This window comes from Paramisgurnus dabryanus, chromosome 8 (genome assembly GCF_030506205.2).
Source record: "Paramisgurnus dabryanus chromosome 8, PD_genome_1.1, whole genome shotgun sequence".
In the NCBI taxonomy this organism is placed as follows: Eukaryota; Metazoa; Chordata; class Actinopteri; order Cypriniformes; family Cobitidae; genus Paramisgurnus; species Paramisgurnus dabryanus.
Window position 1 is genome coordinate 44,309,753 of NC_133344.1, and position 16,751 is coordinate 44,326,503.

The 16,751-nt window shown below is 38.1% G+C and overlaps 1 protein-coding gene across 3 annotated transcripts in view; it reads left to right on the top strand.

The window, feature by feature from the left end:
- Positions 1-16,036, top strand: part of amotl1 (angiomotin like 1) — a 66,017-nt gene extending 49,981 nt beyond the window's left edge. For all 3 annotated transcript variants that reach the window (XM_065281899.1, XM_073815639.1, XM_065281898.2), the window contains 3 exons: positions 3,626-3,819; positions 13,516-13,890; positions 15,740-16,036. In XM_065281899.1, the coding sequence (XP_065137971.1) occupies positions 3,626-3,819; positions 13,516-13,890; positions 15,740-15,837 (667 nt within the window). In that variant the 3' untranslated portion in view covers positions 15,838-16,036. The remainder of the gene's footprint in view (positions 1-3,625; positions 3,820-13,515; positions 13,891-15,739) is intronic.
- Positions 16,037-16,751: the final 715 nt, after the last annotated feature.

Below are 16,751 nucleotides of genomic sequence, written 5' to 3' on the forward strand. Positions count from 1 at the left end.
AAAAGTCAAGGTCATTGCTATTTATCATCACACAAGGTCTTGAGATTAGACTGATGAAATATAATGTTGATATGGTTAAATCTCTAAGAGCAGTAAGTCATACTGTAAAACGTGGCATTTCCTGATGCCTCTAGGTGGTGCAATGACTGTTACTGAATTATGCCATGTTGATGTGTTCAGGACAGGACCCTTATCAAATGTGTGAAGTCGGGGGCAGATCGGACAATGTATGCCTGAATTACAACAACTTCATGTTTCATTGCGAAACATCACACTTTGCCAGGCCGCCACGGACATGCCCTTCAACGAAAAGTCAAGATATTCAAAATGTATCATCGCAAAGGGCTTAAGATCAGTCTGACCTGATATGATGATGATTTGATTAAATCTCTAAGAGCAGTAAATCATGGCGTAAAACATGCCATTTCCTGCTGCATCTAGGTGGTGCTATGACTGAAGCTGAATTTTGGCATGGAAATGTGTTCAGGGCAAGACCCTTATCAAACATGTGAAGCGTGGGTCAGATTGAACATTGTATGCCTGAGTAAGAACAACATCCTGTTTCATGGCGAAAACACTAAAATCTTTCAGGCCGCCATGGACACACCCTCCAATGAAAAGTCAAAAGCTCCGCAATTTAACATCCCAAAGGCCTTTAGATGATACTGACCAAATATGATGATGATCGGATTAAATCTCTGGGAGGAGTTCGTTAAAGTATGAAGCCTGGAAATGCCAAAATTTGCACAGAAATCACAGCAAAATTTCAAAATGGCTGACTTCCTGTGGGTTTTAGAGCCTGGTTCCAAGGGACTTTTTTGTAGATCTTAAGGTGATAGATGACCCTGTAAATTTTCGTCACTTCTGACGTGTGTGCAAAGTTGCATGAGTTTTCGAGCATGTTTAGGCCCTCAAAAATGCGATTCATTTCGGAGAAGAAAAAGCAGAAAAAAACTGAGCAAAAACAATAGGGTCCTCACACCCCAGTGTGCTCGTGCCCTAAATATGTGTTCTGTGTGTCGAGCGATCCTATGTGCATCACGTGTCTTGTCTAAATAAGTGCCTGCTGCAGATGCGTCTAAAGGGTTTATGATAAAAGAGACGCTCGCGTTTGCCAGATACTTTTATTATCTCATATCACGTGATGCACATGGTTTACATGACGCAACAAACACACACTTTAAAAATGCAAGCAACACACATGACACTCCGAACACTTATTTTGAATTAGCGCCCCTTGAATGAGCAGTCAGAGCTTCTTCCTCTCGCCAGTTCAGTTTTCTTTTGAAATCCATGGTGGTTGATTATATCATAAAATCTAGCATATATATATATATATATATTACACTCACTGGCCACTTTATTAGGTAAACCTTATTAGTACTGGGTTTGACCCCCTTTTGCCTTCAGAACTCCCTTAATCCTTTGTGGCATAGATTCAACAAGGTACTGGAAACATTCCTCAGAGATTTTGGTCCATATTGACATGATAACATCACGCAGTTGCTGCAGATTTGTTGGTTGCACATCCAGGGAACGGAGCTCCCGTTCCACCACATCCCAAAGATGCTCTATTGGGTTGAGATCTGGTGACTGTGGGGGCCATTTGAGTACAGTGAACTGATTGTCATGTTCAAGAAACCAGTCTGAGATTAGTTGCGCTTCATGACATGGCATGTTATCTTGCTGGAAGTAGATCAGAGGATGGGTACACTGTGGTCATAAAGGGATGAACATGGTCAGAAACAGTACACGATGCTCAATTGGTACTAATGGGCCCAAAGTGTGCCAAGAAAACATCCCCCACACCATTACACCACCACCACCAGCCTAATCCATTGATACAAGGCAAGATGGATCCATGCTTTCATGTTGTTGATGCCAAATTCTGACTCTACCATCTGAATGTCGCAGCAGAAATCGAGACTCATCGAACCAGGCAACGTTTTCCAATCTTCTACTGTCCAATTTTGGTGTGCCTGTGTGAATTGTAGCTTTGGTTTCCTGTTCTTAACTGTCATCAGTGGCACCTGGTGTGGTCTTCTGCTGCTGTAGCCCATCTGCCTCAAGGTTCGGCATGTTGTATGTTCAGAGATGCTCTTCTGTATATCTCGGTTGTAACAAGAGGTTATTTGAGTTACTTTTGCCAACTATCAGGACCATTCTCTGTAAATCCTTGAGATGGTTGTGTGTGAAAATCCCAGTAGATCAACAGTTTCTGAAATACTCAGACCAGCCCGTCTGGAACCAACAACCATGCCACTTTCAAAGTAACTTTAATCACCTTTCTTGCCCATTCTGATGCTCGGTTTAAACTGCAGCAGATCGTCTTGACCATGTCTACATGCCTAAATGCATTGAGTTGCTGCCATGTGATTGGCTGATTAGAAATTTGCATTAACACGCAGTTGCACAGGTGTACCTAATAAAGTGCCCAGTGAGTTTAACGGTACGCAAAAATCACGGTTCGGTGCGTACCTCGGTTTTGAGGCCACGGTTCGGTTCATTTTTGGTACAGTAAAGGAAAATTGCAAACATTAAACTGCAGGTTGTTTATTACTATAAACTTTTTTTAACAATTTGTTTACACTTTTTTTAAACACTATATATATATATATATATGTATATATAAAATAAAAAAGAATAATAAATAAAATACTGCTGCAAAGTTCTCCACTTAATAACATACTTTTTTACATTATTTTATAACAGTAGGTTAATCTTTTCTTAACCTTCTCTTAAACTTTTTCTACTAAAACCTTGCACTTAACAAATTAATTTCCTGAATACATTTATGAACTATTAGCCTACATTTTTGCAGCCAAAAAATTTTCCTTTTTTTATTTATTTTTTATTTTTTTAAGTCACAGTATTGAATTGGTTATGTACCATCTCTGTATAAAAATAATATAACTGCTTTATGTGTAACTGCATAGCAAGCAACATGATGATATACTTATTATACACTCATATTGAGATTAGTGAGTTGCATACATAGCCTTCTTTTATCTTTTGCACGTTTCTCCTAATCTTTGCTTGTGTCGTCATTGTAAGCTGTGACTTAAACTAACAAACCCCTCCGCAGCTGAGTAAGCCTGGGTTACAGCTCTTCTCTGTCCCGACCAGATTAAATTATCCCATTGTGAATATGATATGATTGACGTGAGGTGCAGATGAAAATTCAGATCACGCATTCCTGTATTCTCGCGTCTCACAGAAAGCGCGTCTCATGATTGCCTAGCAACGAAAGACGCGCAACCTCTCGCGCGCCTTTGAAAGAACAAAACAGCGTGTTAACACGCATTTAACACAAGCTTTTAGATGCAACACGTAAACGTTTACATCGGTAATCAAATGAATATAGAACTAAGTAAATATAACATAATCCGGCCCGCAGAAAGATTTGTATGTTTGACAGACTTGCGCTGAACGCGGAGATTTCCGCCACTTAATATGTTCGTGTGGAAACACGAAAATTGACCTAGGTTCCGCACACAAAAGATTGCATTTGGCCATTCGGTGCACACGTGCACCGTGCCGAAAGCCCTGTACCGAAACGGTCCGGTACGAATACACGTACCGTTATATATATAAAATGCTTCACTCTGTGTGTGTCCTGTTATAGGATGAAGGACTTGCATGCTCAGCTGCTAGAGAAAGACGCCATGATTAAAGTCCTACAACACCGCTCCCGTCGTGAACCTGCCCCTCTTCGACCTGCACACTCTGTGCCCTCCATTTCAATAGCAACAGGGCTGCACATAAGGCAGACATCGCAGACTGAACGCCGAGACCAGCACAGCTGGAAGGGCAGCACAAGTGAGTACTGTAGTATAAAACTTCTAATCCATGTCAACAGTATAGTGCAATGTACAGTAACAGTGATGGCTGAATTGTTTCAAAATATTTTAACTAAAAGGGCTTTTTGTGCCATGTCTTTTGCAGCTCCTACACTGTAAAACCTAAAAGTTAACTCAACTCAAATATAAGTGCATAACTGCATATGACTCAATTTGTTTAAGTTCACAGTACTCAAATGTGTGTGTTTTAAAACTTAAATGGTTTAATGCAACCGGTGGTTTAATTTCACACTACTTAAATATCCCTCTGGGGTCTAAGGGGTTTTTAGGGCCCTGGGGAAGTTTTGACATGCAGTGACATTTGTGCTTTTTTAAGTTGCTTGAAAACATATTAATGGCAAAAGTCTCATAACACTGTGTTCATCACAAACTGGGCTACAATATCATATAATCAACATGTATGTACATGTTTGTATTTTTGAGAGAAAAATGTTTATGCGTGGTTTTTGAAAAAGCAAAATTTTTAAGTCACTGATATAACACCACAAAACTCATTCTAAACATGTTTTCCCAAGACTTTCCAAACTGGATCTAGTAGTCTAGAGTTTTTTCTTCAAAATGATGTGAAAATCATATGGCCTACTCAATCACATAAAGCAATACATTGATTTACAATTTCTAAGACACTTTTGCTTGGGCAAGGCTGTATGCGTGGAGGCGGGAAAGCTCCTGAATAATCAGTGATTGACAGCTGAGAGACAAAAGAGTTGAATAATGAGCCACATAATGAGCCACATAATGAGCCTTGTGGGGATGTTCAACAGGAATGCAACTTTCTCTGTAGTAAAACTATGATAAGGTTTACTTTTCATTATAATGTAAACACACACACACACACACACACATTATATATATATATATATATATATATATATATATATATATATATATACACAGTCTTGTTCAAAAAAATAGCAGTACAATGTGACTAACCAGAATAATCAAGGTTTTTTGTATATTTTTTATTGCTACGTGGCAAACAAGTTACCAGTAGGTTCAGTAGATTCTCAAAAAACAAACAAGACCCAGCATTCTTGATATGCACGCTCTTAAGGCTGTGCAATTGGGCAATTAGTTGAAAGGGGTGTGTTCAAAAAAATAGCAGTGTCTACCTTTGACTGTACAAACTCAAAACTATTTTGTACAAACATTTTTTTTCTGGGATTTAGCAATCCTGTGAATCACTAAACTAATATTTAGTTGTATGACCACAGTTTTTTAAAACTGCTTGACATCTGTGTGGCATGGAGTCAACCAACTTGTGGCACCTCTCAGCTGTTATTCCACTCCATGATTCTTTAACAATTCATTCACATTTCTTGGTTTTGCTTCAGAAACAGCATTTTTGATATCACCCCACAAGTTCTCAATTGGATTAAGGTCTGGAGATTGGGCTGGCCACTCCATAACATTAATTTTGTTGGTTTGGAACCAAGACTTTGCCCGTTTACTAGTGTGTTTTGGGTCATTGTCTTGTTGAAACAACCATTTCAAGGGCATGTCCTCTTCAGCCTAGGGCAACATGACCTCTTCAAGTATTTTAACATATGCAAACTGATCCATGATCCCTGGTATGCGATAAATAGGCCCAACACCATAGTAGGAGAAACATGCCCATATCATGCTCCATGCTTCACTGTCTTCACTGTGTACTGTGGCTTGAATTCAGAGTTTGGGGGTCGTCTCACAAACTGCCTGTGGCCCTTGGACCCAAAAAGAACAATTTTACTCTCATCGGTCCACAAAATGTTCCTCCATTTCTCTTTAGGCCAGTTGATGTGTTCTTTGGCAAATTGTAACCTCTTCTGCACATGCCTTTTTTTTAACAGAGGGACTTTGCGGGGGATTCTTGAAAATAGATTAGCTTCACACAGACGTCTTCTAACTGTCACAGTACTTACAGGTTACTCCAGACTGTTTTTGATCATCCTGGAGGTGATAATTGGCTGAGCCTTTGCCATTCTGGTTATTCTTCTATCCATTTTGATGGTTGTCTTCCGTTTTCTTCCACGTCTCTCTGGTTTTGCTCTCCATTTTAAGGCATTGGAGATCATTTTAGCTGAACAGCCTATCATTTTTTGCACCTCTTTATAGGTTTTCCCCTCTCCAATCAACGTTTTAATCAAAGTACGCTGTTCTTCTGAACAATGTCTTGAACGACCCATTTTCCTCAGCTTTCAAATGCATGTTCAACAAGTGTTGGCTTCATCCTTAAATAGGGGCCACCTGATTCACACCTGTTTCTTCACAAAATTGATGACCTCAGTGATTGAATGCCACACTGCTATTTTTTTGAACACACCCCTTTCAACTAATTCAACTAATTGCCCAATTGCACAGCCTTAAGAGCGTGCATATCATGAATGCTGGGTCTCATTTGTTTTCTGAGAATCTACTGAACCTACTGGTAGCTTGTTTGCCACGTAGCAATAAAAAAATATACTAAAAACCTTGATTTTTCTGGTTAGTCACATTGTACTGCTATTATTTTGAACAAGACTGTATATACAGGGTGCGATTTGCCGGGGGGGATGCGTGGGATTTCCCCCTTTCTGGTCAATGTATCCCTGCCTCTGCTTAATTATTTTTATCCCCGGTGGGGATAAATTTATCCCCCCCTCAAAGTGATCAGTGCTACTACACTAGTGGCGAGACGGATCACAAAACATATCACTGATCCGTGGTTTGATTAAAGTCAATTTTGTTTTAAAATGCGCTGCTTTGGCTGGCTCTGATACCGTTTCCCTCGCGCAGCCTCTCTGTATTCACCACTCTGCAGACTTGCTCAATGTCCGGCCCACGGCGCTATCTGATTGGTTACAGACCCGGTTACACCTCACGAGTAGCCTATCAACACATGCGAGATGGTTATGGAGCTGTGTGTCGAAACGGTGGAAGGCAGCATATTCATCCGCATATTAATAAAGCGGGAATAAACATCACAATCTGATTATCTGTTTATGATGACAAGCAGAGTTAGTGTCCCAGTCACACCACTGAGAATGGCCGAAGTTACACGCAGATGAGGTGTTTAGCGAGGCGCGGGCGCGTCCAGTTTGCGCAAATGAGGCTAAGTGACTAACAGAATGCATCTGTCTTTTCTATCATTTCACTGTAGCTCCGCATTGCGGTGTAAAGTTAATATTATTACTTTAAAAGCAGCAGTAAAACTGTTTCTACTGTAATGGTTTAACTTTGCAATAAATACATTGTTCATATTTATGTTAAAGTTGACACTACATTGTGCCATACAGTTTTGCCATTCAAGATTTAATTCTTGCGTGTTTTTTCGTTGTGCATGATCACAGCTCATATGTGTGGGGAAAGATAAGCTATTAGAATAAAAATATTGCGTAAGGCTGCTTCATGAGTTAATAAGAAAAAAGATTTTACAATTCCTGCAAATGCAGTGATGAGTTCATGTTCTCATTATTTATTTTTATGAATTAAAATGTTTTGAAATGTGCTGTGGACAGAGACGCATTATGTCAAGAATGATAAAAAATCGTCAATAAGCTCATAATTTGGGCTAAAATAGTCTAAATGTTAAGTTTTAAAACCATTTTAAAAAGCTGGTTATATTTTGATGTTTCTGCGCAAGTTCAGCAGACAGTGAGGTTCGGGTTTGTTCCGATCAGAGCTCGTGAGCGGAGAGCGCATTTCTGAATATTAGAAATATTTTAATTAGAAATATATATAAAAAAAATAATATTATAATGGATTTTTGTTAGGTCAGACAATAATTACCAAATTTCTCTCTCATATTGCTCTTCATAACCACTGAAAACAGTCAAAAAAGTAAAAACTAGTGGTGGGTACAAAATAACTCGACGCCTATGAAAACATCCCCCCCTCTGTTTTTTTCACAAATCGCACCCTATATATATATATATATATATATATGTGTGTGTGTGTGTGTGTGTGTATATGTATAAATATTTCTATATACATATATATAGAAATATTTTCTATTAATATCACAAGTATAAGTTACCTTTTAAAAACCATAGTAGCCTAATCATGGTAAAGGTACTGTTTGGCCATCATAAAGTAAACACAGGGTTTGTGTTTGGTTGGCCAGCGAGAGGTTTACTTTTGTGCAGTAAAAAGCTCAAAAGAACAACTGCCTATCGTTGTCTGGACTCCTATTTGTGTTTTTGTAATCATTATAGTAGAAACACAACCAGGGACACGCGTGATAAACTTATCAATGTTTGTTTACAGCCGCCGCCATTACCTCACGTGTTGATCATGAAAGCAGTGAATGTGTGCACATGCGAGTGATCCTGTGTTTAATAAACTTGCTGTGCGGAGATATGACGCAACTAAATAAGGATTGTACTGTTTGCAATCGCGTATTTTATAAGAATACCAAAAAGCGCGTTGAGTTTCCTGACTCGCGTGTTTGTGTGTGTGCGTTCCCATCGCAAGCTGTTTGACGGAAGACAAAGAAAACACTCGCGTCTGAAGAAACTGACACACATCCGCAAGTAAATAAGGATTTATATGTCGGACATTGATCCCGTCACACTGACGAAGCACACACACTCGCGTCTGTCTGGAGATTTAGGCACGAGTAAACAAGTATGTGATGTGTGTAATCGCATCTTTTATAATGATACCACAAAGCGCTTCAAATATGAGGTGTGTGTTTGTGTGTGCGTTTGGACTTCGATCGAGTCACACTCGCGTCTGGAGATAACTTTAGTTACAGTCACGAGTAAACAAGTAGATGTCATGTTTCCAGCACTCGGATTAAAACTCAACACAGCAGTGAATGGCTGCAGAGACGGAATGGAATGTCCATTGACTGTGGGGCAGTGTTGCCAGATAGAGTTGATGGTTTCCAGCCCAAAAGTGTTCCAAAACCCGCCCAAACGCACAAAAACCGCCCAAAATATTTAAATCAACATTTTGGTTTAATTTGATTAGCATTTAGTTATTTTAACTTACACAATTAATGCAACATACTATAGCTAGCGACACCAGAACAGAACCACACTAGCAAAATGACATAACGTTAACTTGTTCACAACAGCTACATTATGCTCCCTCGCCTACACGCACAATGCACTTTTACAGCGTATATTTAAGTGTTTTATGACTATTCAAATACCAAATTCGTTAATAACGTTTTTTATCTATTTATATTATTATTAATAATGTATTTTTACTCTTGATAAATAGGTGTGTGTGAAAGAGAGATCGTAAATAGGCTTACCTTAAGCAGTAAATGCAGAACAATAATAATAGGTTGTTGGTTGTGTGTTAACTTGCAAGGAAGCTGAAGAACACTGTGAAAATCTGAACTTTTCAGAACTATGTACAGTCTGTCTGGCTGAAGTTCATGGTTCCACAATTGACTAAATGACAGCCGAACATTTGGTTCTGTTCACCTGAAATGCTCCGATAATTCATCCACGGCTCAAACACGTGTAATTGATGTCCGTTTCTCACTCCAGCTGCAGCCTGCGGAGGTAGCATATGCAGGGTGCATACGTCATCAAGCCTGGTTTATTTTAGTTAACTGACCATTATATTCGCAAGGTATAAGCATATTACAACAATTTACTATTAACTAAGAATAAAAGTCAACTTTATAACTGTTAATATTCTGAAACAAGACAGTCTTGATGACGTATATGGAGCCTAGAAATGCGACCTCCGGAGGCTGCAGCATTCGCATTGAGACACGCCCGATGTATGACAAGCAACGTATACGTTGCAATCCGGAGTCCGTGTTGCAGAATTTGCAGTGCTATTTTCCGATTTAAAAGGCATTATCCATTTGCTTCAGGCCCGGGTCACTCTCCCACTCCTATCTGTAACATCTTCATTTCCCGCTGAGAGAGCTGGCTGGCTGCTATCACTTGTGATTGGCTAAACGCGGACTCATCATCGGCGTGGCGTCAACGCAAACACATGCAGTGGGCGTGTGTTTAGTAACGCCATGAAATACATGCACACTTGGGTTTTTTGTTAAATTATTAGCCTATAAAATGCACATTTCAAACCCGCCCAACTGATCCCAAACCAGCCCAATTTTTGCACACCCGCCCAAGCCAATTTTTACCCGCACAATCAAATTCAAAACCGCCCAATTGGGCGGGAACCCGCCCAATCTGGCAACACTGCTGTGGGGTTGACTAATGAATATGGATGATCTCTGCTCTTTTCTTCAATGGAGCGGGGCGTGGCTCATTATAGATAATGAAGCAACAGAAGAAAGACGGTACATCTCTCTCTTCTAATACAGTTAACAACGAATTACAATATTTGTTTTCGATTTCACAAGCAGACATTCCAAGCATTAGGCCTATGTAGACATTTATCTTTTGTTTATATGACAAATATTCGTTAAGTTACAGTTCATTTTTCTGACGTGTTTCTGAAAGGACTTCACTGAGGGAGAGAGAACAAAACGTGCATCATGTTTATTTTCTTAATTTTGCGAAAAGCACAACATGCTGTTTTTATTGGGAGTGGACAGAAAAAAACTAGACAATTTAACGTTTTAAATGATGTATAAATCATATCTGTATGTCAAAAATCAGCAGAGTTATCCAAGTCTCTTTGGGGAGTGATCGAAAAATAAAGAGTTTGCGGCGCCCGCGCCGCAGCCGACCCCAGAGTGATATAGATGGAAATCAGTCATGTGACCTTTTATGTCATGCAGCCATCTTGAGTACCTACCGAGTACCAGTAGGCTACTGACAAGCATTGGCTAGCTTGCTACGATTTACGGATTTCTTATCTTGTACTGTCTATGATTCTTACGGATACAGTAAAGGGCTACGAAAGACCACATGTCGCACCTCGACTGTCATGAAAAGAAAGGGTGTGATGCCTACTCGATCCCTGATGCGTTCTTTCAGCCGCTGTCCGCTGCTACCGAACTACCACTATTTTACAACACTAAGAAGGCGCAACACAACATGAAACTTTGCTCAAAGTATCACCTGGATCTCTACACATGAACTTGAGCATTGAGAACATTGTTTGTGTACACAGAGTTTACCAAAAAGAGGTTTTGAACAACTGACTTTGGCTGTTATGGTGTCCGCTCGCCATCTTTGCCAGACATAAAGAATCGATCTCTCAATGCGAAAGAATCTCATATGAGGCTCTTTTTTCAACTAGAAGGTCAATATTGTTTTTCACTTGCAACAAAACAATGAAATATCTGTGTATTTATATGGAACTTTGCTTTGGGAGCTTTCCATCTTTACTCTCCTCTATCCTTACGTCGCATTCGGAGATCGATACATCTTGACTGGGAAGAAGGCGGCGAGCAGACGCCAAATCAACCAAAGTCAGTTGTTCAAAACCTTCTTTTTAGTAAACTCTGTTAGAAGTATCACATGTGTCACATGAACTCAAACATTGAGAACATTGTTTGTGAACACAAAGTCATCATGTTGTGTTGGGCCTTCTTAGTGTTGTAAAAGTAGCGATTTTGATACTCACAGCATATTAAAGGCATAGCTTCTAGTTCTTTTGCGACCACTTCAGGTACTCAAAATGGCGGAAGACAAGTGAGTGACGTCATCTGTTATTCATGTATAAGTGCATAATTGCACATGACTCAAGTTAACAGTGCTCAAATGTATGCATTTTAAAACTTAAATGGTTTAAGGCAACCGGTTTCCTTAAATGGTTTGAGTTAAGATAACTGTTAGGTTTTACAGTGTATTTTTTAATATACACTAGTCAACATTTTGAACTGGATCAAAAACATTCATCAAAGTTGTCCTAAGACAAAAGGGTATTGGTTTTATAACAACTTTTAGGAAAGGTTTTGATCCACTTCAAATGTTGACTAATATATATACATGTATTTGCTGAACCACTCAAGGCATAAGGTCCAATGAAATAATTCAGTAGCCTATAAGTTTTCTTATCCAGTAGTGTTTTGATTAGTTAACGGCTAATAGTTTTTTCAAACATAAGGATAGAAGTTCTATACATTTTATATCTTGAGTCTGGGATTGAGTTGTGGGTTGTCTGCTGCTATTTAAAATGAAGTTCATATTGTTAGTTTATAATTTATATTATTAAGGCAAATTAATTGTGTAGCTTCTGAATTTCTGTGTGTGCAGACAGATCAATTTATTTAAGCTACATTTAAACAAATTAGTTTTTCTAATTTTTTTGTTTTGTTTAAAAGTAGCTGAAATAAATTGATTGCAACCACTAACCTTAAAAAAATATGTAAATTGAATGAATCATTTTTTCAGTGCATTTTTCTATACACTGTTCTATACAGTATTCATATCGAGCACAATCTTTGGTCATTATAAACCTTAAAAGTTCAAAATAAATTAAGGGAAGGTCAAATCAATATAATTTCTTAGCAAATCAAGTATTCAGTGACTTCAGGTAGGGCCTTTTATTAGTAGAATAGATGGTAGGCAGTGTATGATACATGAAAACATTTAATCACATACGGTAAAAAATATGCAGCTTTTTTGTCAAATCAACATACATTTTTATGTTACTTTAAAGAACACCTATATTTCATTGCTAAAAACAACGTTATTTTGTGTATTTGGTATAATACAATGTGTTTGCGTGGTTTATGGTTCAGAAAACACATTATTTTCAACACATCGTATTTTTGTAGCTCCCGATTTTCCTGTCTTCCTAAAACGCACAGATTTTGTACAAAACTGTCCCTGATTAGGCCAGATAATCTGTACGTTGTGATTGGTCTGTATACCTCTGACACTCCTTACACTCCTGTTAGCAACTGAATTTTTTGATCATGGTGAGTCTGAAGCGGGAGGAATTATGATAATGTCGATCTTCATTACGTAACAAATCCCAGTAAGTAAACTGTTGCCTACAATCCGTGTGTTTGTTGTAGTCCAAGAAAAGAGATTTACATTGGAGACGATAACTTGCGTCATCATTTACTTTGGGGTTTGTATCTTTTGCATATCACTAACATGTACTAATATACACTTACACACCAAAAGAAATGTAAAATTGTGAATCGGACCATTGGTTAATTTAAGTTAAACAATTTCAACTTAATTTGATAAGATATGTCAACTTTTTTCAGCCAAAACTTAAAAAATGTATACAAAGTATGATATAGTATACTCAAATATTTTTTGTTTTACTTTGTTTTGACTTTTTTATTTTACTTGTTGATATGTTTTATCATTCTTTAAAATGTTAACATACATAAAAGCAGTACATTTAATAAATAAATAACAATTGAGACTATTATTAGAATGGGCTTTGTCAGGCACCTCACAGACTCTGTGCGGGCACCATGCACCATGTAAATGGTCTGTAAGTCTAAGATGATTTGTAGGATCGTTTTTAGGATTTACTTTTCTTAAGGATCAATCTACTTAGGCTTACAATGCTTTTGGAAATACAGGCCCAGAAGAAAACAAGTAATTAGTAAGTAAAACGTAAATGGCCAAGTACACACTGCATGGCCAAAAAACCTGACTTGATTTAATTTCAGCTGGCAGGTAATCCTTTAAAGATAACTAATGAAGTTTGTAGCTTCTCATTATTTAAATAGGGTACAGTACAACTTTTACATTTTTACATGCTTTTTTAAAATTGCTCATTTGGATTATTTTCCTGATTCCTACTTCTGGTGTTACTAAAGAAATATCTGTGTTTTTATTTGTAGGTGTACTTCTGGGAAAAGATACAGTACAGCACATCCTACCCTCACTGCCCTCTCTTTCAGTCTCTGTCTCTGCTGCTTCCTCTCTCTCTCCATCTTTTTCGTCATCCTCTTTTTCTCCCTTCCTGACCTCTGCTGGTTCAAGATCATCATTGATACCCTCATTGTCCTGTCTTCCTCGCTCCAGCCCTCCCTCTACTTCTTCCACATTACCCCTGCCCTCTTCTGCCTCTCTACCTCCTCTTGCTTCGTTCTCTCTCCCATCTACTCCTCTTCTGTCCCTTCATTCAAAATCAGCCAGCAGAGACAGCAGCAGTCAAACAGGACAAAGTCCTGAGATGTTTAGAGCTGCAACCTCTACAAGACACCAGAAGACAGGTGAGACACAAGAAACTGACTAATGAAAAAGCTTGAAACTTCTATTTCTGTATCTGTACAATTGTGCTGGAAATAGGCTTTAAAATTAATTGCTCACCCAAACATATCTGAAGTTTGTAACATTGTAAGGAGATATACCCCTGTTTTTACAGACAAGGCTTAAGGCTAGTCCAAGACTAAAACACAAGATTGAGGTGATTCAGCTAATCATAACCTGCACTGACAGATCTTTAAATATGCCATTGTCATTGATTTGTCTCAAGATACACACCAGTAACGTCATTGTCTAAGGCATGTTCACAAAAGATGCTTAAATGTATTAATTTGATTAAGGCCTAGTGCGGGCTTTTAGCTAAGCCACGTCTGTGAAACCAGGCCATAAAGCAATGAAAGCTTATTTCAGGTTTCCTGACTCCCAGCAGATATTGATATTACATGGATGCACCAGTAGGATTTTTTAAGGCCGATACTCATTGTAAAAAACAGCTATTGGCCAATACCAAAAGTATAGATTAAGAAAAATTCTTGCTGTTCAAAACTTGATGCTGCCAACTAATGTGGTTCTGCAGACAATAGGCCTGATTCCAGGGGCGTACACTAGTATTCAGACAAAACAGCAGAAATGAACAGGCTATTGGTTTTTATTAAAGATTATTTTAAATATTTTTAGAATAACATATCTGAACTTTAGTACATTACTTACAGTGATCATTTACATGTGTGTTCGACTTCATGCTACACCACAGGAACAGACAGGTGGATGACATCAAAGTGCCATGGGAGCGATCTGAAAGCAAACTCTTCCGTATGATTTCGCCCTTGTGGTACTTTGATGTCATCCGCCTGTTGTTCTTATGCTATTGGGGTTCCCTTGCATGAGGTCTCATGATGGCTGCTGCTGTTATAATCGTGATCTCACTTAAAGGCAGGACGTATGATCTTTGAAAGCCAATGTTGACATTTGAGTTTACCTTAACAAACACACCCCTACCCCAATAGAATGTGGACCTTCTTTTGATAGACCCACCCCACACATACGCAACCCATGCAACGACGTCGGTTTAGTAGACACGCCCCTTACTGCTGATTGGCTACAAGTGTGGTTTGGTAGTCGGCCCGACTTCCTTTTCCAAAGCGTTTTTCAGAAATCGTGCCCTCCGCCTTTAAAGATAGTGGGTACTGGGTAGTGTAGTTCTTTACTTGTTAAAACAAAAAACTTGAGCTAAAACACATTCTAACAGACTCACGGTTCTCCCTCACACTCGAGCTAGATGCATATTGCATATATTATTCCAGAAGTAATATGATTTTATCTCTATTGATAAATAAACATTTGCTTACAGTTCCACTGGGAAATTGTAGCGCAGTCGCAGTGAATGATACATTATTAATTATTTGCTTACGAATTGTTGTTGTCTATAAATGCTGTATAATCTTTAGTATGATTTTGTACATGTTGTTGGAGTATCTACACTTCACCTTATTTATGCTTGGTGAATGTTGTATCTGGGAAAATTTTTAAAGGTGTTACAATGTACTATATATTTCCATTTTCTCCATTTTACTTACACCATAGCCCATTCAGTACAAAAATATACAAGATATCACAATGTATACCCCAGACACTGTTTACTGATGGTGTAAATAAAATTTCATTCAAAATGAACATAATTCATGCTGTGATTTACCAATTTTATAGCATTTCAAAATATCTTCCTTTGTGTTCAATAGAACAAAGAATATGCAGGTTTGTAAGAACATGAGGGTCGGTAAATGAAGACAGATTTTTTTTTTTTTTGGTGAACTATCCCTTTAATTATGGATACTGTGTGTTTGTAATTGTGTGCAGAGTATTCATCCACTAAAGGCCTAGAGGGTCAAGCACAGCTCAGTGGAGGACAGAAGATTCCCCTTCCTGACCTCGACCTGCTGGAGATTCTTATCTAAAACAACAGAGTGAGCGAGGAAGAAGCAAAAGGACATAATCACAAATTGAAAAAGCTAAATACTGGTGCTGTGTTTGTTTCAAAATAAAACATCTAATGCTGTCAATAAAGGTTGTGAAAAATAATGGTTGTAAAAACAGAAAAAGAATTATTTTGTTACATGTGCTGGCTGAATATAAACCCTGCTGTTATTGTGTAAACTGTTTGTCTCTTTGCTGGAAAGTTTTCAAAGTTAGCACTATACTATACTATACCTGGGATCTCCAACCTTTTTGTAAGCAAGGGCTACCAAACTGGATAATAGGGCTACTTTTTTTATATAGTCTACTCAAAACTTTTTTCTTTTACTTGTTGATTTAGATTTTATGTTTTATCAATTTTTAAAATGTTAACATACATAAAAGAAGCTAAGCTAATATAAAAAATATGTAATGAACAAATATTAATATTGAGGCTATTGTTCTTTGGTGGGCACTCACAAACTCTGTGCAGGGACCATGTTGGGGAGCACTGTACTATACTACTATACTATATACAGTTACTATATTATAAGGCCTATTTCAAAGACTATATTTAATTTTTGTGTAATATGAGGTACCTGTCAAAATTATTTGTAGCCATGTGTTATCAGGTTGTTGTATCTCAGAATAGCATACACTGGAATGTCGCGACTGGCCAATCAGAATCAAGCATTTTAATGTGCAGCGTAATAAGTTAAGATCCTATATAGTATATTTCATTACAAGCTGCTTTTAAATTAAGGCAACTCAAACATGCATTTTGTTTGGAAATAGGATAAGTTGTCTGGAAAACTGCTACTCAGTGACCTATTGGTCTATTGCCTTGCCATGACAAAACCATTTGAGATATAAAATGATACACTACAAAGAAATCTGTTCACAGAGTTTGTTGACA